Below are 22,166 nucleotides of genomic sequence, written 5' to 3'. Positions count from 1 at the left end.
AAAAAAGTTTGCTTTATATCAATTATCTTAACAACATAATCATCATTCATCACTCATCATTTCCATTTCCAAGCTTCAACTAGCCACTAAATTTGCTTTAATTTCAGGCCCAAATTTATGAAACAAATTGTCCAAACATAACGAGGGGAGAGTGGAGAGTAGTGATCACCAACTATAGAGAAAGAGAAAGAAAGATGGACGACACCTCCGGTAACCTCACTGCGGTGTCCGAAGAGTCCGAATGTTTATCACCTTCCTCTCCGTCCGCTTTCGCCTCTGTTCCTCCTCGCCCTCCTTCCCAGTAATTATTCACTCGCTCTCTTTTTTTTATTCAAATTCTTAGTATTGATTAATTCATAATGTATATTTTTGGAGATTTTTTTTTTTTTTTTTTTTTGGTGTTGGTTGATTCTTAGGTTCATTCTTAAATGCGGTTTCTAGGTCTTCTGAGTGAAATATGCAAAAGTCTGCATCATTGAACCACTCACTGCTTACAATTATTTTAGGATTTGAAATACGAAGTATGATGTCTTCATGCTTGCTAACGCCTGCATTCAGTTTCTTTTTTTGGTGGTTTTAAAGTTTTGATGATTTTCTCCATCTGGTGTTTATTTGTAATTGCGCGGATGCATTGATCATTCTTTCGAGGATGATTTGATTAGCTTAGCGTAGATAGGCACAATGCCTCTGTGGGGTGTTTTTGTCTAGAAATTAATGTTAATGTTCTCTGCTCGGCAGGACTGTAATACAAAGATGGGGTTCCTCAGCTGGGTATCTGTTCACCGGAATCCTGTAGAACACGTTAGACTACCCGGGGTTGTTCCGGGATCGCCCCTCCGACGCTCAAGTCAGTTGATGATTGAGATAGAGAGAGAGTCTAGAGTGAGAAGTTCTAGTTAGTTAGGTGAGAATTCAATACCTTTTCCTTGATGGGACAAGGGGTATTTATTGCAGTGAGAATCCCTAGAAGGAGACCTTTTTGATGGGATGGGCCTCCTAGGGATTGGCTGTGTTGCCTTTTCTGGTTATGATTATTGTTGGCCCACTGGAAAGTCCAAGGAGCTGCTGGCCACGTCATGAAGGGTGGGACCCATAATGCCCATGTGTCTGTGTCAGCTGGCGCAAGATCCTTGGCTGGGCGAATGAGCCCAAACATGGGGCATTGACGGAGTTAGGCGAAAATGAGAGTGCTGGGGATATTAAGTTGGAACTTAGATTAGGGTGATAAGGTTGTAGTGTTAGTGTGAAGGTTTTTTCTTTTATGTGGAGTATACTAATGACGGCCCATTTGGTAGGCGATGATAAATAGCGGTAATAGTGATGAATAAGTTTTTGAAACAAGTGTTTTTTTGATGTTATAATAATCAAACTTTAGTGTGGTATGATCTGTGTTTTTTCACTTGCAACAATAACTCATTCTCATACTTATGTTTAGATAATGCCCCTTAAGTTGCGCTGTAACTTAGGCTCTATTATGTTGAACTTATATTGACTTGTTCACAAAATATAAGTTCCAATAAGTTCAGGTTACTTCAGATAAGCTCCAATAAGTTCCAATAAATTCTAATACCTCATCAAATAAGCTTCAATAAGTTCCAATAATATATAGTAAGTTAAGATAAGTCGAGATAAGTGAAAATAAGTTGAATTGAACAATCTACAGAGGAAATAAAAGGCTCATAAAATCATTTGGCAAATTTTCGATAATGGGACTTGATTTCTTGTCTTTATTGTCTTGCCACTTATTATACTGCACATAACCGATTTCTGCTTATCTGCTAAAAAAAATTGTGTGTGTCATACACACACACACACACACACACACACACACACACACATACATACATACACATTATGTAATCTATTTGTCAATGCAGGAATTTTTCAGAAAAATACTCGCCGATAGATTGGACAGCCTATTTTGACCAGGAGGATGATATTAGCATACCAGACACTGATAATGTAGGAAGCAATATTTTCTTTTTTCTTTATGAGAATAACAAGTGCAAGAAGATCTTTTCTTTTCTCGTGATTCTTTGTTGTTGCATTTTTCAGATACCCAAATCTTATATGTATTCTTTATTTGGTAACAGGTTTTTCATGTATATAAGGCTGGTTCAGAAGGCCCGGTGATATTTTGTTTGCATGGAGGCGGATATTCTGGGTATCTCAAATTTCTTTTTATTGCAAACAAATGTTTATCTTCACATAACAGATTCTTTTTATGTGATCGTTCTATCTTGTGTTAATTACTTTTGAGATCCATTGATCTATTTTCATGGGCTAGCTGTTTAAGAAACAGCTTACTTTATTCTTATAAGTGGTGAATTTGCTATTGGAAACCCTTCTATTTTCTGTACTTTTTTTCAACTGTGGAGATCTGACAGATCATGTTTGTTTGTGCATGAGGCCATTGTTTTTTTTCCCTTCCCTCTGCCCCTTATTTTTCTTACAATTGGGTTTGGCAGAAATAACTTACTTTAGAAAGGTGGCATTTAATATGTGATTGTAGAAACATTGGAAAACTGATGGTTTCTTTTAAGGGAGGGAGAGGGAGCCATTGTAACTCAAAAAAGAAACGTGAAAAACAAACTGGGACATCAATATCAAGAATTGTGAAAAATATCAAGGTACGGAAGGAGCTTCTAAAAGACAAAACTTAGACAACACCGTTTCGATGTTTTTCAGGATAAAATCATGCACTCCTCTCTAAAGAACGAGATAATTTGATGTGAAGATTAATTATTATTTTTATTTTATATTTCAACTGAGTCCTCTGTTGATTAAGATGGTTAAGTGTGGATTGGCTATCTCTTGGAAATCTTCAATTATTTGGCTCGTGGACAATAAGTCATTACTCATTAGTCATTAGTATCGAAGCGCTTTTCCACTTGAACATCTCCCTTTCTGGTGACGTCATAGGGTTTCAAATGGCTCTGAAGTATCCTTAAACCCGTCGGTCTTGTTCCTTGTAGCATCTTATCATGTTAGGAGTTATGTTGATAAACCATTTGTATGATTGGTTTTCATGCTCCCTAGTACACAATCCTCCCCGCTCTCTTTCTCTTGTTATTGGTGATAACGTGTCTTGTGTCACTCACAGTGTTATGATATTAGTAATGGATCTTGGGATTATTGCACAGCTAACTAGATCAACATATTTTTTTTGACTTTATATAATTATCATAATACTACTTTTTGCTGTAAAATAGTTCATAATGAGAATGACTAGAGAAGGCCTTTCTTTTATTTATATAAGTTTCATTAATCAGCTTCAAGAATGGATTATAACTTATATGCCAAACTAAGGATTCTGTTAGATTTAATAGACTATCTTTTGCTCTTATGTTTTGTCCCTTTTCTCCTTGCCCTTTTTCATTTTATTTTATTTTTATTTTTTAATCACCTAATACCAGGGTAACAAACAATGGAGTTGTAATTCTCATTTGAAGTTTAGGAAGCTCTATTTCTGAGCAATATATCTTTTTACTTCCTTCATTTTTTTTAGATGTTAAACTTTGAAAAATCCGCTTACCTAGGCAAAATTTTGATTGAAGATTAAGCAGAGTAATAATGGGGATTAAAGGAAGTGGGCCCACCCTCCCCCACCACCACCCCAGCAGCCCAACTCCTTCCCCGCCCCCGCAGCCCCCCTCCCTACCACCGCAACAATCCCCCTCCCCACCACCGCAACAGCCCCCCTCCCCACCACCGCAACAACCTCCTTCCCCACGCCCACCCATGTGAACTCCCACCACCACCACCACCCCCACCAACGCAAACCCCTCTTCCACCATCCGCTGAAATCCCCACGCAACCACCCGAAAGCCCAACCCAGCCACCCGAAACCCCACCCCACCCGCGAAATCCCACCACCCAACCTAAAACCCCACGCCAGCCTCGAAAACACCACCTCTACCGCCGAAAACCCCACCCACCCCTCGAAAACCCCACTCGCCGAAATCTCCGACCGACGTGGTTTTGCGCGAAGAAGATGGCAGGTTTTCCGTGAAGATGGCGTGGTTTTCGGATCTGCAACGCGAAAATGGCGTGGTTTTGCGGTGTCGTGGTCGTAGGTTGTGGTGGTTTTGCGGCGTCGTGGTCGTAGGTTGTGGTGGTTTTGCGGCGTCGTCGGGATTCGAAGGGATGGGGGAAGGGGCTGCGGGGGTGGTGGGAGGGGGGTTTTCGTGGGTGGGGGTGGTGAGGGAGGTTTTGCGTGGGCGGGGCTGCTGTGGTGGTGGGAAAGGGGGTTGCGAGGTGGGGGAAGGGATTGGGCGGCTGAGGTGGTTGGGGAGGGGTGGTGGAAGAGAGGGAGGAGGTTGAATTAATTTAGATTAGTATATAATGAGGTTAAATTAAGTTAGTTTAATTTTGGTTAATTGTTATAAGTAAGGGTAAGTGAGTAATTTTGCAGCATAAAACTTTCCATTTTAGGAAATAAAAAAAGTGTAACATCTATTTTGAAGCATTCCGTTTTAGGAAAGTGTAGCATTTAAAAAAAATGGAGGAAGTAATATATTTGAGAGCTTGAGGAAGCAAATTATTGATATCTTAGTAATTGCTTTGTTGAATCTCACCTTATGCTTCTGTACTGCGTGAAACTCTCTTAGTTTTCCACATTTTGGTTAGAAATATCAATCACAATTTTGGAGAGGGAATAGTGCAATTGGGTGTTAGACATATGCCTTTCCGTAACACATCAAGATATATCTTTATGATATTGTTATGTCACATACTATCAGGTGCTTTTCTTTAGCTTGGCTTATCTGATTTATAACATTCATTTGATCAGGCTTTCATTTGCATTGTCAGCGAGTAAGATTAAGGAAAAAGGTCGGGTTGTGGCCATGGACTTGAGAGGACACGGAAAATCAATTACAGATAATGATTTGGACCTGTCGATTGAGGTGGTAAACTAATTAGCTTAAGAGTTTCTTTCTCCAGTATCTTAGGATAGCTTTGGTTTCTTTTTTTTTCTTTTTGTCACTTTTGAGATGTTTTACTTCTGATAATACAATTTTCTTGATATATCCTGCATTCTATCATCTGCAGACTTTATGCACTGATGTGGTGGCTGTTTTGAAGACAATGTATGGAGATTCCCCTCCAGCTATTGTAATTATTGGCCATAGGTTTGTCCTTGATCAGAAGTCAGCTTCTTATCGATTTTTATTTTCAATATTCTATCACTGTGTGGTTAGCTTCTCCTAGGATCCATGTAAAACGATGATCTAAAATCTTGGATCTAATTGCATGCTTTTTAGCCACTCGAATATTTTCAGTAGCTGGAGTTTGGATTTGTCCAAAGAGGGAGGAAACATATAAAGGATACCTTTTATCTGTTGAAATTTGATTAAGATGGACTAATTATGGGCAAATTGGGGAGAAAAAGTCTGTTAAATTGAAAGTGGGGTTTAAAATCATATGTCTTCCTTACAAATTGTGTTTTGCTTTGAAAATTCCTGAACATGCCTTTTGTAAGAAATAATAATCTCCTAACTGATTAGGGGGCCTAATTAGTGATTGAGTGCTGCTGCGCCCGGTATCAGTAGGAGGTCACTATTAAGCTATGAAGTTTGATCTCAGTTCCAGACAGGCCAAATCAGTACATATTTTATGTTTATTACAAGTTGGCAGCATTGTACGTTGCTGAAATATATAAGTTTATGTACACCAAGTGAGAAGTTTAATGTAAAAGTTACACTTAGCTTTCCTTTTCGTTTTTGTAGAGATGAGATTATGCCGGTGATGAGGAGAAAACATTAGCTTGCCTCGAGAAACCACGTCTTGTTTATCTGTCCCCTACTCTTTTAAGTTGAGCAGTAGTTTCCAGTTACCAAATTGAGACAACAACTGTCTGCTTGACCAAATAGACAAAGATACTGAGATGTGTAAGGTAAATTAATTCAAGTAGGAAAAACAGGCAGAGGAATAAATCTCAAAGCAGATTAAGCAAATTATTAAACTAATACAAAACAGTCATCCAATCAGTGCATATGTGAAGATTGAAAACTACAAGCTGTAATCTTGATCGAAGTTTGATTAAAGCTCAATTTTGTGTCTATGTACCCAGATGGAATCACTTATTTATTGGAATGTTTTTGGATGTAATTTCTCCAAGGAAACGACGATATCAAGCAAGTTCTTCACGTATTCCCCGTGTAAATGAGCTATGCTAGAGAATGTCGGTTTGTTGCTCATCTATAGCATGAAAAGAACCCAAGAAAGTAGAAACCTCTAGGAATCGTGATGGGTTAAGGTGTATTTTGTGGCAACTAGTTAATGTTTTGGCCTCAACTCTATAAAGGATCGGGTTAATACATGCCTTCTATTATAAGGAACCTTATTGGAGATGGCTACATAGGACGAGCAAGAAAAAAAATGCTGGCGTTAGATTACAATTAATAGAATGGTTAGCAAAAAAATGTAGGAAAGTGTGTAGTTGTATATTTTCTATACACAAAGAAGTGAAAAGGATAGTTCCTTTATGATGTTTCATTGAAATAATACCATTTGTAACAGAATTAAGATTCATAAAATAGAGTAAAATTTGTTTTCTACTTTCCTATTTTAGTAATGGAATTAGTTCTCAAAATATGCATGATCAATATCTTCCCTCAGATGTATGCTATAAGAATCAGAATATATATATATATATATATAATATATTATATAATATATATATATATATATATTATTATTATTATTATTATTATTATTCCCTCCATATGTTTTTGTTCTTCCCACTCTACTTTTGGGGAGTTACCAAGGTGAGTTAATGGTGGTGTTATTAGAATCGCACGTATTTATTTTGTGAGAAAAAGTAAAAGTGGAAACAACTAAAAAAGACATCCCAAAAGGGAAAGTGGGACAACCAAAAGATAAAGAAGGGTTACATGAAAAGTATAGTAAATGATTCTTATACAAAAAATAGGGGAAGTGATGGTAAAACTGAAGGAAAGTGTATTATTCTTATGTAGTATACTACTCACTGTTTATTATTTCGTTGTTGCTACTTCCCTTATTTGGGTGTTTTTTTTCTTCTTCTTCTTGTTATATGTTACAAGTATTGCAGAATATCTTCCACTTACTATTTGTTACAAGTACTACATAAAAAGTATCGAAAGTGATTTTGGTAGGAAAAATATAAGTTGCTACATGGCACCTAGCAGCTTGTGCTTTAGCGTAACACTCCCTCAGTATTTTTTTGTTTGTTCCATTTCCATTATCCACAAAAACCAAGCAACAAGAGTGATGACGGGGTCTATAAATAATAAGAAAATCATTGATGGTTTTCACCGTATAGATTGCCTTTTTTACAGTTGTTTTAGCTTCTGTCATTTATCTTTTCAAAATTTCCATAGAAGCAGAATTTATTAGAATTTCTGAATAGGGAGAGTTGTCATTGAATTATATAAAGAAAATGGAAAGTATGGAAATAGCCTTTGTAATTTTTAAATTTTGAAACAAACTTCAATTTGTTGATGAATATAAGTTCAAATTGTTTTTGAACTCTGAAAATAGAATCATGAGATTTTATTTAGGTTTTAGATTTGTATAAAACAGAACTATGCAAAAAAAAAAATTAAACGGCAAGGTAACTTCGACGTGGCATACTATGGTTTTCAGTTATTGTTTTTGTATTAAGTAAATAGAAATATGCTGTGAATTGTGATGTCACAAATCGATCTACATGGCAGAATTTAAACATATTGTCGCCTAGAAGATTTTTTGCCTTGCAATCGGGGAGGAAAATTCTAACATGAAGCTGTCAGGATCAGCTTCTGTTACAGAATTACAGCAATTGTAAAGTTTAGGTTTGACTAACATTGAATACCATGATCATTTCTGTCATGAGTACATTAAAAGGATTTTTGGCCCTTTTACAATATAGGTCTTTTTCTTTATTAATAATATTTTCTTAAATTGTTTGGAATTCTTTTTCCTGTTAGAAACTGAACTTAGCAAAAGGATAGCTTACTCCCTGCCGTAAATCAACCCTCCTGACATATGTTTTGGTAACATATGTACTTTCTGCTTTATACATATAATTGATAGTTGATATCATTACCGATTTCTTGACAGCATGGGAGGTTCTGTTGCTGTGCATATTGCTGCAAAGAGAACATTACCCAGTTTGGCCGGACTTATAGTTGTGGATGTTGTTGAGGTCTGTCATTGATTTATACTTCTTTCTGTAACCTGTCCTGAATGTGTGATTCTTTGCAATCTAAAATCATTCTTTTACTTCAGGGCACAGCCTTGGCTTCATTGGTCCACATGCAAAAAATTCTATCAATCAGGGCAAAGCATTTTCCAAGCATGGTAAAAGCTGTAAGTAGATGAGTTTTGTCAGAGGATCATACCAATAATGCTGCCATTGTGTCTTGCACATTGAAAATATGAAGGTTTCAGTAACATTGCAAATATAAAGTGACTTTGGTAACATTAACTTTCTTAATGAATCATCAGAATTGTCAAATTCTTAAATTTTTAGGAAAATCTAATTTGGCAGTGACAACGTGTTTAAGGGCTATTTATGAAGATTAGAACTTAGGAAAGAGATCCCACCACGTTCAAAAACATGAAGTTTTCAGTATTATTATTGATTTGATTAGGTCTTAATATTTTCAATGTGTTCTAGAATATCTTGCAAAACGATATTGCCTCTGAAGACTTGTGTTTCTCAATAACCTTATCAGTTATATTCCTTGATACCTCTCCACATAATCCCAGCCCACTGAAGCTTGAGCTGAATATCAGAATTTCTTTTACAGCCTCTCTCCTACACTGAGCTCCCCTGATATTTCTTTGAGGAAAGGAATCTGCAGATAGCAGCAATACCTCCAAAGAAATTTCATCACACAACTGTAGTCTGCTATATTAAGTCAAGCAATGAATATTTTATGTCCCTAAAATTCTTCTAACGTGTTCCATGGATGGGAAAATGTACCCCTGTTTTTACTAATAAAAAAAGGGTGTATACATTTTTTTGATATCTCTGCAGATGATTTTCTTCAGTGCTATTATTTTCCTAATGATTCAACAATCTTCAATTATGCTAAAGCTAATGGCTAAAGTGAGACCACTTGAAGTTTCTGAGTGTATTTATTCTTGATAAACCATGGTGTCAAAACAAGGCCGCATCGTATCGTATCGCCATGTGTCGTAAAGGTTTTCAAATGTACCGAACTGATATTACCCGCATTGTAAAGGTGTAAAAAACCGCATTTTAGGCGGGTTTTAGGGATATTTCATGGTTTAAGCCGATATTTCAGCGGTACGACGACCACATCATCCTCGTTCTTGCATCCCCGTGACCGTTACCCCGACCGTGGCCGAAACCGTATTTTCGAACTATGTGATAAACAAAAGATTTATCAATAGATCCTAGTATCATAAAAAAGTAATCCTCGCCTTGAACACTAAAAGTTATGTTCCTTTTCGATAAACAACTAGCTCATGATAGTAGGGATTTTTGAAGAATATACTAGAATAACTTAGCGAAATGTTCTATTTTATTATGCTTGGACACGGATATATTGTGGGGTATGGGTACATATCAACATATTAACGCTCAAAATCTGCAAATGGTGTCACTGTCCTTGTGGGGTATGGGTACATATCAACATATTAACGCTCAAAATCTGCAAATGGTGTCACTGTCCTTGGATTGGATGGGTAAGGCGATACAACATTTTATGAATTGGAGGTCATACTCATAAGTGTCAATACCGTAAAATCAATTTATTACGAATATTTGATTATGAGTTACTAAATGATGAAATAAAAAAGAACGCAATTTGTTACTTGTTTTTGGAGATTTTTGCATGTGCTTTTCACGTTACGAATACATTTATGCACATTTAGGTTGATTTGTTTGTTAGTTTTTGCTAAAATTATGATTTTTAGCTCGTCTTCAAGCATACTTTTACAAGATTTCTCCTCTTTTCTCTCTTTTTACATATTTTTCTCTATGAATATGTCGTTGAAGTCTTCCATATTATCGAGATTGATGTTACTCGGATCCTTCACTTGCCTCGCGATAACCATGTCAGTGATGAGTGTGTTCCTTTAACAATAGTAGAATACTTGCAGAAATTAGACATATTCGAGTTTGGTTCAGTGGTACTGTATCTGGTGCAAAAGTTATGTTGAGCCTGAGTAACATAGGTTAAGGTGCCTGGATGAAGTTGAAGTGTTGGGTAAACATTTCATATTCTTGCCAAAGTGGAGTGTCCAACAAGGTTAGGTAAGACCAAATGAATGGTTGAAGTAAGATAGATTATATTATTTTTTTTCCTTCCGTAAAGGGGATATACTTTGCTGCTTATCGGTGAAGAGTTTGACCCAAAGGAGGGAAAGTTCAAGGAGTAGGAGACATATGCTGCTAAATGAAAGAATTCAAAGAAACAGATGGTCTTAATAATCATAGAGCATTGTGGTGCACTGATTTTAGCCTAGCTAGTAAAGCAAACTTCAATGCTGCTGTCAAAAATTTTTGAAGCAATCAGCTGACTATAAGCTCTCACTGAAATAATATGGTCCTTTACATATACCATTCATTTTGTAGTTACAAGGAATGAATTTATGATAGCTGCTGATTTGGTCTTGATAAATATGCTATTCATTTTGTAATAAGAAGCTCCTGCCACTAGAGGCTTTCCCATTCTAAGTGTAGATGGATGTCAGAGAAGAACCACAAGTTCCATTGTATGTAGACATTCTTTTAAGTTGCAGCAGTGTCATGCACTCATGCTTATATTATGCAGTCATATTTATCTTCTTCTTAGGTGCAAATTTCATCTTCTGTTCTATTTTATTCTACACAGATCGAATGGAGTGTGAAAAGTGGCTCCTTGAGGAATATTGATTCTGCCCGTGTGTCAATTCCTGCCACATTAAAGTATGATGATTCTAAGAAATGGTAAGTTTGATAGAGAATATTAAACCTTTTGCTGACACTAAGTTAATAGGTTTCTTCCCCATGATCTCTTCTTTAAGAGAAAATATGGTTGCATACTTGCATGTTCTTTGTTCAGTTGAAGACAGGTGGTGCTTTATAATGATGAAAAGATGCTATAATTGTAATTAAACAATGTAGAAGTATCCATCTGTCATACTGTGATGTGGTTAGTGCAGTGCCGGAGGATTAACTAAAAGAGAAAAGCTGTAATCTTTGGGTTATTGTCTTAGTAATTTGACGTTGTTGTGGCAATGTTATGAGGCTATTAGGAAGTGGTTGAATGCATAAACAAGTGTAAAATTGTGAACATCTGAATTCTTTGTAGATCTGTTTCTTGGTTAGTGAATTTGTTAGAAAGCAAGAATAAATGCAGAAGGTTGTATGATGATCTGCTTAGGGTATCGACACATTGATGCTTAAGAAGGCTGTTTCATAAATGGCCCATAACTGACGTAGAAAAGTTAGATGATTTAATGCTTTAAGCTGCTTCACTCCAACTTGATATTCATAGTCATAGCATGACTACAACTCTTAGAGCCTATGGTGCTCGAACTCGCCACACAGCCCTGCAGCACCAGAACCTGCTTCAGACACGGGATATGGGTGGGACTTTTGGGTAGTAAACGGAAGCGTAAGTTTTCAATTATTGAATTAGACTTACTTCCCTCTCTCTACAAACCGGAGCAGCATTCATCTCTTCTGGGAGGGCAGCGGGAAAGCTACTCCAAGTAAACTGACTAGCCTACGCTAAAGAACCTCTTCGCTTTGCTTTGTTTGAGTCACTTCGTCCCGAAAGCTTTCGTGTGAAGAGTAAGGGTCAAGCTAGAAAGCTAGGTTCTTTCACCAATCCATCGAGTGTAATTCCTGCTATTGGGAGTTCTGCATTAAAGTAGAAGCTAGCAAAGCAAGTCAGGGAAGCTAGTTGCAACACAGCAAAGAAATCCAATTTCTTTGGAGTTAGAGTTTATATTTGATAACCTTAGATCCAGGAATTGGCCCCTAAAGTGACTGAAAGAGGGAAATGTTAGGGCTTCCAATTTCTGGGGAGAGATGACATTGAGAGTATGGTTTTTTGGTGCTAGGGAGAAGTGAGATTTAGTTGTTTGATGGACTAAGGAAAGAAGGTAGGACGGAGAGGAATGAGGAGCAGAGCATAGAGACAAGAAAAGGAAAATGGAGTGACTAATGAATGCTTCTTTTTACTGAGGTGGTAGTGTCCATCACTCTATCTTTGTTATTCTCTTTGTCCGTTAATAGTTGCTCTATTTTGGGTTGTCCCATAGATATGGCATCGTTTCTTATTTGAGCAAAGTGGGACCAGTTTATATTTCTAGTCACATGTGCGAGGAACAAAATCCCTCACCAATACAGTAGAGTTCTTGAAAAGGTAACATACTATCTATGGGGCAAACTATAAGGGACTGAGGGAGTAATTGTTTGATTTGTTTACTTTAATAATTTTTTTCTCTTCAACATTTTCCCCCAATTTTATTACTCAGTATTTATTTGAATTTTTTCCTGTAATTATTTTTTTTCTCAAACTTTCTTTTCCATTTGTTGCTGGCTTGCTGCTATATCTTTCTCAATCTTTTTTTATTGAAACCACCAAATTTTTTCACATGCTAAGATTTTTTACTTTCTCGAAATTTTCACTTGGAACTGCACCCTTGTACTTTACAAATTTCAGATTTAGGCTTTTCCTTTGATCTAAATGAAACTGGATTATGTATTACCCTTGATTTAGTGGATGTCATTGGGTCCAGGTACCAGAAAGAGAGGACTAGACAGAAAGATGGAAAAAGAGCAATTTTAAAATTTTACATGTATTATTATTCTTATACCTCTTATATTCTCATTATGTCTTGTTATTTACTTTGGGCATCCTTCTGTGCAGTTTTGTTCACCGAGCTTGTCTGGAAGAAACAGAACAATACTGGAGAGGCTGGTATGCCGTTTTCAATATTTGGTTTAAGTATGCATTTAGAAGGAGCATAGACTTGTCAATTTAGAAAAATCAGAAAGTATAAACTTCTTCAATTTATAAGTTCATGTGCTTTTGTTTGTGCGCATGTCATCTTTTTGTGATAGAGCATGCTAAATCAATCAATACGGTTTGACCGACACAAAATTTTAGGAGCTTTATCGGAGTTCTTTATTTTATTGTTGGTAACATAGTAGGGTATTTTTTATGGCCTCAACTATTTGAAGTAAGAGTGTAGGTGAAGTTTCTTTGTTATTGTTGGTTTCTCTTGAAGAGAAAGAAATGATATTAAATTGGTGGGACCATCACATGTTAGGAAGTGTACCAATTAATATGCCACGGACAAAAATAGGAAGTGTATCGATAAGTATGGGACAGAGGGAGTATTATGTATAATGCCTATCCTATGGTATTTGTGAATTTAATAACATCTAAAGACTTGCAGCTAAGTACTGCGGAGAGATAATGCAGGAATTTTTTGGGGATGGGCCAATGGGGGAACAATATGTGCTTAATTACTCTTCTTATCTTTTTTCCAAAAAATTCACTCCCTGTGCCCCCCAGTGACGATTTGTGTGGACTTTTCACAGCCGCCTGAAGTGTAAGTATTGACCCAATATAACAATGAGAGAGAGTTTCTTGAAGTTTGAAATCTGCTCTAATTGGGCAGCTGCATGAGGCAGACTTCAATCAGTGAGGACAATGACTTTGGGACAGAGAGAGAGTTTCTTGAAGTTTAGTTTTTGACCTAATTGGGCAGCATGAGACAGAATTTAATTAGTGAGGACAACGACTTTGGGACATATGAAGTGTATAAAACTTCTACTTTTGTATAGAATGGGGACTAATCAGAGAAAATTTGAGATGCTATGTCTTTTCCAAATGGAAAGATTCTTTATTAGAATCTAATTTCTTGCAAGTTATTTCTTGGCTTCTTAACCTTGCAGCCATGATACCGTCGTTTTGCTGCTGCCAAAATTATATGGAAGACTAAGGCTCCTCTAAAGGGGAAAGCTTTCATAGGATGCTAGCTTTTGGGAGGTTCGAAACTAATGATATGCTTCTAGTTCTGAGATGTATACGTGTACTTTGCTGCGGCAACAATGAACTTTCTTCCATGCCTGTCATTATTCTCTTGTGGGTTAATATTTCTGGGAAAGTTGTTTGCCTGGGGGGGGGGAGTCATGGGTTTATCCCTTTTTTATTGCAAAGTTGTTGCAACTTGCAGACAAGTTTATCAGGTTTGGGGTTACCAGAGCCCAAAAGGAAGTCAATGTGGTGCTCTACTTTTTTGGCTATTGTGTGGTGTATGTGGTTAGAGCGAAATTTATGTATGTTCTTGAGGCCACTCTGCTATATATCATCTTGGTGGTGCAGTGATCCCATTGATTAGCTATATGAGACATGGCAGCAAGGGGAAAAAGGGGAATTATCCTCAAAGTTAGTGCAGCTAATGAGAAAAGCATCTTGTTATAACAGAGTGATCAGAGCTGGTTATAGTGGTAGAGTAAGGGATTGTAATGTATTAGAGGCTATAAATAAGAGAAGGAAAGAGAGAAATTATTCAGTTGTCTTTTGTATTGGGGAGAGCACCTATCTCTTGAATATGGCAGTTTGTAAGGGATGATCATTCTGATCTGAGCAATACAAACATCCAATCCTTCTCTCTCTATTTAGTGTGTTAATCCTCTATTTGCATCTTAATTATCATCCTTCATCCACAAATTTTCCCAAAAAAGCTTGGTTCATAGTTCATACCACACTCTTTCATGCAACCAGATTAGGGCTAGAGTTTGTTTTTAGCTTTTTTGTGAGCCTGAGCTGCTGGGGCTTTCAGGAGTCATATGATTGTGGTCATTCAGAAGAGCTGAATTTTCTTTTAAGAGTTCACAGCTTAGAACTTGTGCTTCTTTGCATAGTCATGCTTCATTTAGAGTATGATAATTTTATTTAATTATCCGAAGAGAACAAATGTCATTTATAGGTTTGGCTATGGCGCTATGCATTAGTTTCCTATAGTATGTAGTGTGCTAGCTAAATATTCTCAAATTATATATCTTATAGTCAGTGAACATTCTGGACAGTATCTTATCAGTTCACTATATTGCGGCAAGTGGGGAACTAAAGTGATGATTTCAAGTTGGTGATATTTGTCTCTTTCTTTGTGAAAAGAGGAAATTTGTGACCCAAAGTATCCTTTATCATGTCCCTTCTCTTACAAATCCAAAAACTAAAGAAATCAGTCCATTTCTATTTTTTACGTTTTCCTTTTTATGCTCTCTCTTTTGCGAACAGAAATCCTGAACTAAAAAGATAATATAACACGTGCAATAGACATAACTCTGGAATCTAGGATGGTTGCATGAGTGTAATCTTCTTTACATCATTGCTCTAAGCAATTGGGCGACTGATTTAAAACATAGAAGAGGGAAAGGGCTTATATTAGGAAAATTAGGATTCTTCTGTTTATTGCATTATTTCCATTATATCAAAACTTTGAGATACTCCACTGTATCACATATTTGTGGTGTTTGTAATGCCAAATATTTTGCGCATGCAATTATGTGAATAGTGCCATGAATGAATTTTATTTATGGTTATATTGTTTTTCCGTTAAGAGAGAAATATTTGAGTAAGAAGAGAATAATGGTTTGAGGAAACTATGCAGTAACTAGAACAAGCAAAAACGAACAAGTAATTAAAAAAAAATAAATAGAGGCTTTGTGAACCCATTTAATATCTAAAAGGGTGCAATACTGCATCTTGATTTCTGATTACATTTTAGTCGAAAACACAAAGTGAAACTTTAAAGCTTCACTGTAAGGTATAGCCATCTTTGAAGGCACTAAGGCAGTGCTTGGCTCTCGAAGATTGCATATGTTGGAAAAAAACCCCAAGAATGGCCATTGACGGACACCTTGCATCACCTTCCAACATTCACCACCAATCGCAAAGATTATCTTACATAACCTGCCAGAAAGACAGTGAAGAAATTAAGATAAACTCATTTCAATGCTTTCTGTCGGGCACACACTAACACCAGGGTATCTAAAGTTAAAGCTTCTATCATCTGTCAGAAATACTAGCTGCAATGAAATACTGAAATCCTATCAACTCACCCCATCCCATGAATTACACTCGCATAATTAATACATAAATCTGTACACTTTTTGAGGGTTGCATTACATCATACAGCCCTTATTAGACACGCCAGTATGCATTGGAAAATTTGTAATTTAAGTGATCTTTTTGTTTTCTGAATTGATTTTTTTTTTTTTTGCTACGAAGCTCTTCTTTCAGCTCACTTGGTGCATTTTCTTTCCCTTATTCTTTTCCTCACGTGCTGATCTCCTGTGAAGATTGCTCCTACTTCAGCATCATCTATTCTTTTGTTTCTTTTAATACTTGTTTTTATTTGGGCTCTTATTCCAGTTGTATAATTAAAAAAAGGAAACTCATAATATAAAGAATAGCACATAACCTGGGTATCTTGTTCACTAATTTGCAGCCATGTTATAGAATTAGCATAGGTCCAATCTTGCTAAACAATAGCACAAAGCCTTCCGGATACCAAATCCCACAAATCTTCAAGCTCTCATTTGATGGTTGTTGCTTGTGATGGGTTCCGTGACTCCTCTGCCCTTGCTTTACCCTTCTACTATCTCATACAAGGATAAAGTAACTCTTTTAGAGACATCAAGCCAATGTTATAGGTACTTTGAATCTATAGTACAAGTTCATTAAGTAATATCGTTGAGTACAATTTTAGATCTATCAAAAGTTTGTCCTGTATAACAAAAAAAAACTATTGTAGGTAGAGGTACAATTAAAATGGAAAAAAGAAAATTTTGAATCTTGTATCAACAATCAGAATTTAGAACATGGAAATCCTAAACCAAAATGCTAATGACCTCTTGAAAATGCTGGATCATTTGCGAAGTATAACTAAAATGCCGTCAACCTCCCTAGATTGCAGGCGACTTCCCCCTATGATGCTGGAGATTGTCATATGGCGATGGGGTGTATAAGGATTAAGGACCGTGAAAAGGGCGTAAATTAAGAGTCTGGAATGAAATGGGATGAGATCTAGATAGAGCGATAGGAAGAACTCTGAGGAGGAAATGACTGGATCTGAAACTGTAGGGTGTGTCAGATTGGCACCCTGGTCTTGTCATACCCGCAATTCATTTTGACCAATTAATATGGAGGTTGCCAGTGAAATGGTGGTTGGGTCGACAAAACCAGTCAACCAGAATTGAGGTGCTTGTGGGGAGGAGAAGGTTTTAGGGTGAAATTAGGAAATATGAGACTATAGGTAAACTCTGGCATCGAATTTGTAATGCAATTATCTGCTCTGACATGCCAATATAATAAATGAAATTCCTTTTTAGAAGATAGGTTATCCTTGTCAATTGTCTTCCAAAAGGAAAAGAATACAGAATCACAAATGAAAAGAACCTTTGTTTTCACTGATGAAGAACCTAGATGGAACATGGTGTGTGCAGTATGGTTCTGAGGAGGTTATTTTAAATTGAGTTGCTACTGGAATATTCGAGCTTATTGGGCATTGATTACGATCTGTTTGTCCCATTATGATGCTACCTTTAAGGCTGCACAAGGTCAGGAATCAGGACATGTAGACTTTTATTCATTTATTTGGGTGTTGAGTTTAAGACTGTATATATTAAAAGAACTTCTCCATCATATCCTTTACAACTTCATCTGTTCATGACTCAATTACATGTGTCTAGCCGAGTCCATACCTATGTCAAGAATTATGGGTTTAAACACCCCCTTACACTTACCTGAGTTATCTAATTAAACATAGTAGTCTTAATACACTTAATCAAATGGATTTTGGAAATAGTAACATTTTATCCTCTAACCTCGCGTCCAGTTTTCAGTGGTACACTTACATTATTTGTCTCAGTGCTTCAGCATTTCCATTTCGGACACCAAAAAACCAGGGAAAATGCATACTGGATGTCCTAAAAATTCAAGGGTGGCTTTTAAACTTTGTGGGCTTTTCAATCATTTGAAAGTGAGAATATTGAAACATTCTGATATGGGGTGTGTAGTTCATGTATGGGTTTTCTCGCTCAAAAATGTCAAAAGGAAAGATACTAGCTACTACTTAACTCACCTCAACAAATTCGAACAATCATGGAGCAGATCTTATTTCTCCTCCCAGTGTCACTCTCTGTGTATGCTGTCTTTGTCAACAAATTTTGGCTGGCGCATAACAAAAACTTGTCAGCTGGTGGCTTTCTCTATTTGTAGTCTTACTGTTGTCTCTCTCTGTTCCTAGTCGACTTCTGTGGTTTGTCTTTAATGGAAGGCGAGTCAAGTCACAGAGGAAGATAAGAGCAGTGGGGATACGTGTTACAGAGGCAAAGAATGTTGATTGGCGTGGTATTGTGGCATGTAATAAGAAGTAGATCAGAGTTGGTTTGTTATTGTTTCTCTCGTTTTTATATATCTTGTTCTTGTCCAATAAAAAGAGGGTAAGATTTGTTCTAATAAAATATATGCTGAAAATTTTAACAAGTAGTTTCTTTGTATGTATATAAGTCTTAACTGTTGTTTCCCTATCTCCTACCATCTGGACATCTACTATTTGGGTGTTCCCATTTCTGCTTCTGTTTTCACCTCCATTTCCATTCCTGTGCTACTTAGTTATTATGTCATGTTAGGTCAAGTTTTGACAACTCTTTATTGCGTTGGAATTCTGAATTGTCTATAGTGCTTTCATGTTACAAAACTCGATGGTCGACGCTAGTATAAGCTAATTAATTCAACGAGTTAGCTTAGCGCATGATGCCAAATGTGATGTGAACTCTTCATCGCGTGTCTTCCTTTTATTGTATCATTGTGTCGAATTAACTTTTGCTAGACCTAGTTCTAGCCATTGACTAAAGTATCAAAGGATGACACATTCTTAGGAGATTGCTAATGTCTTTGAAGCTTAACCCATAAAAATGAAGCTACTCATTGAAAGGTGAGGCTCACCTACCAGACTACCAATTAAATCTGTAGAAGTGCATAGTTAGTTTAAGCTTTTGCTACGCAACAAGTTTGTTAATAAAAGAAAGTACATTCTATATTTGTTCTCCCTTTTTTGCTTTCGTTGTCGACACCAACACCTTTCTCTTCCCTCTTTTGCATGTTGTATATCTTTGCTTTCATCCAAGTTTCAAGTTTTAGTCTGAAACATTTGTGGAGTGCCAGGATATTATGTGTGTAATTGTAGAGTTTTGTGTATGTTATTATAGAGTTTCTGAGTGAAGAGTGAATTTATTGGTCCTTTTTCCTGTTGCAGGTATGAGGGTCTTTCAGAAAAGTTTTTATCATCTCCTGTTCCAAAGCTCTTGTTATTGGCAGGGACAGACAGACTTGACAGGTTTCCTTCAGCTGAAGTTTAATATATTGAACAATTCCAGAATTTTACTTCTGATATTCATTTTTGAGTTTGCATACATGTCTATTTTATATGCTCTGCTGGTTTTTGGGTTTTAGGCTATGGGGACATAAAATAAAGGTGTTCTTTTGTTGAATGACGATAATGTTACATGTTCAATTATCTATTGGCTTTTTCATTATAATGAATAAAATTGATATGGTTCATTAAATTGCGCTCTATTTTGTGAAGTAGCAAGTAGTTATTGTGCATTGGGTCAAGGGTCCATTAAGAATAGTCTCTCTCTTATTATAGGGGTTAGGTTGCTTACATCTTATCCCCCCACCCTCCCCTTTTCCCAGCCAACAGGATAAAAGCGTATTTGAGGCTAAGAGGCCTAGTGTTCTTATTTCCATATTAGACATCTGCAGTTTAAAAATTTGAATGTTTTTGACATAGTTTGATTTTAAAATCCATTTTGGTTTTCTGTTGTTTTATTTAAGCTGTAGTAAAGTACTATGTCATCAAGCGGTCAACTAATATGTAATCACTACACCTTCGTAAGCAATAATTTGAATTAATTGATTACAATTCCATCAACTTTACTAAGTTTTTGCTGGCTAGGATGTATTGAATCACCTCTATCAAGACATGCACAACTTTTCATGTTTTTGCATTTGTGTTTATGACTTGAATGGTGATAGTTTTTACCCCCTCCTACTGCACACTAAGAGGAACATATCACTTTGAAGCTTTACAATCTGTATATGGTTGTATGCTGTTAAGTGAAACATCTCATTGTGTTGCCCCTGAATTTTGTATAGATTTCTTAAAAGCTTTGAATTAATTCCAGCTGTTTGTAGTTTGTACTGCTTAATTCTGTCTGCAAGGGTGTTAGTGTGTTACCTTGAGTTCTAAAATTGTTCTCTTTACAGTGTGGATGATTTTAAGCAAATTTCGATTTCCTCACCTAGTGTCTCATATTTGTGGTGATTAAAGTTTCCAACTCATCAATTTCAAAGTTTGGAAAGATAATGCTCTCTTCTATTTACTGTGTATATATCTGGTCGTTTTAGCATTTTTGTGGTCTGTGACGAATGGTGTTTTCCATAATTCTTTGCTTCCTGGATATCCAGATCTGATTGGAATAATTTCTTTTATTTCTTCATCAGGATGTCTTCTGCTGTGCTTTGTACATTAGACAGTGTTTCTTTTGATTATTCAAATTTATCTTTATTGTATATATACTTCCACTGGTCCAGAAAGAATGCAACACTTGCATTTCTGGACAAACTTTGTCCACGAAAATTTCCACCACTATATAAATAATAACATTGTCATGTGAGATCTTGTTAAATTCATGTCAATGTGTAGTTTCAATATGTAATTTTTATTGATACGTAATTAAAGATATTTATGGTCAATGTTGTGCAATTGAGACCGTGAAAACTCAAGTGTGGTGTTATTTATGGAGAGGAGGAAGTACAAAAAAGCATAGTCCACCGTTAGGGGGTTCAAAGGATTTCTCTGGAAATCCGCGTTGAAGAGTGAATTGCTGAAGGAAGGCACAAATCTCCCTTGGTTAAATCTACAAATTGAAATTCTTATCCATGCAAGGTCATGTGAATTCCGAAAGTTCTCGAAAAGATACCATATTTGATGCATATGTAATTGCTAGGATTGAAAGTTTTATAGTTTGAAGTAAGGGCATGAAAACATATTCCGCTTTGCTTATTTGGATCGTTATTGGTGCTCTATGCTGGTTGAAGATTTGAGATACACATTCTATAACTATTTTCTGATCTGCTGTTACAGAACTCTCACTATTGGTCAAATGCAAGGCAAGTTTCAGATGGTGGTTGTCAGACACACAGGACATGCCATACAGGTGTAACACAGATAATGGTGTTTCTGTTATTTGACTAGTATGAGAATATAGTGTTCTAACATTCTAGATGTTTCTGCAGGAAGATGTACCTGATGAATTTGCAACTCTCGTCCTCAATTTCATCTCCAGAAATCGGATAGGCCCCCATGGCATTGAGGTAAGTGTCTAAACTTTTGTGAGCTCAATAATGTAGATAGTTCTGTCTATCGACAATTTTTATCCTACACCTGTCTGTAACTTTACACCCTTCCACATTCTCTAACCCATATGATCATGTGCAATCTACCTGGAGGAGAATGTGAGAGAGTGTAAAATTACATCCAGTTGCAAGGTTGCACATTAGATGTAAGATGAATATTGTGCCAACTATCCTGCAACTGTTATTTACATTAGATCCTAGTATCTTTTTTCTTCCAACCAAAAAAAGAAATAGGAAAAAGGTCCATGTATCCTCCAACCATTATGTATGAAAACATAGTTTGAGAATTGATACGATATAGCGTTTTGTATCTGCAACTCCTTTATAGGTGTCTACTGTGTGGATCTTTGTCGTATGAACATGTGATTTGTTAACTTGATGTTTGGATTTTTCTCTTGCAGATACCTGGTCTTCGTAGGCCACCAAAACAGAAACCTCAAGTAGATGAAAATTAAAAGATAATTTAAGGATGGCATTTGAACTGAAAGACCATAGAGGATAAGATTTGTGAAATGTACAAAATGGTATTGTGTACCTAATCTGAAGGTTCTTGGATAGATTGTTATAGTGTTTGGCTCATTGTGAGTTGTGTTATATTTATGCACCTTGGTATAATTATTTCTTGCTTTTTGTTTCAAAGGACATGTAGTGGAAGATATTTCATGAACATTTGTAGTTAATTGTTTTGCCATGAGGGTTTAGGATGCAGTGCAGCAGTGGTATTTTCGCCTATCA

The 22,166-nt window shown here is 36.4% G+C and overlaps 1 protein-coding gene across 3 annotated transcripts; it reads left to right on the top strand.

Moving 5' to 3' along the window:
* The first annotated feature begins 57 nt into the window (after positions 1–57).
* LOC104898059 (uncharacterized) lies at positions 58–22,166 on the top strand. Of its 3 annotated transcripts, XM_010685067.4 has the most exons (13): positions 59–301; positions 1,878–1,962; positions 2,094–2,164; positions 4,793–4,907; positions 5,053–5,132; positions 8,086–8,170; positions 8,254–8,334; positions 10,833–10,927; positions 12,861–12,911; positions 19,267–19,347; positions 21,160–21,232; positions 21,312–21,389; positions 21,833–22,166. In XM_010685067.4, exons 1-13 carry the CDS (start codon positions 195–197, stop codon positions 21,884–21,886), a joined length of 1,056 nt encoding a protein of 351 aa, XP_010683369.1. In that variant the 5' UTR covers positions 59–194; the 3' UTR covers positions 21,887–22,166. The 3 variants fall into 3 exon arrangements, with proteins under 3 accessions (XP_048500544.1, XP_010683369.1, XP_010683376.1); XM_010685074.4 differs by lacking the exon at positions 1,878–1,962 and having other exon boundaries at positions 70–301; XM_048644587.2 differs by lacking the exons at positions 4,793–4,907; positions 5,053–5,132 and having other exon boundaries at positions 58–301.

Source organism: Beta vulgaris, chromosome 1 (assembly GCF_026745355.1).
Source record: "Beta vulgaris subsp. vulgaris cultivar EL10 chromosome 1, EL10.2, whole genome shotgun sequence".
Classification (NCBI taxonomy): Eukaryota; Viridiplantae; Streptophyta; class Magnoliopsida; order Caryophyllales; family Amaranthaceae; genus Beta; species Beta vulgaris.
Note: the sequence above shows the minus strand (reverse complement) of the source record. Positions and strands in the feature narration are given on the sequence as shown.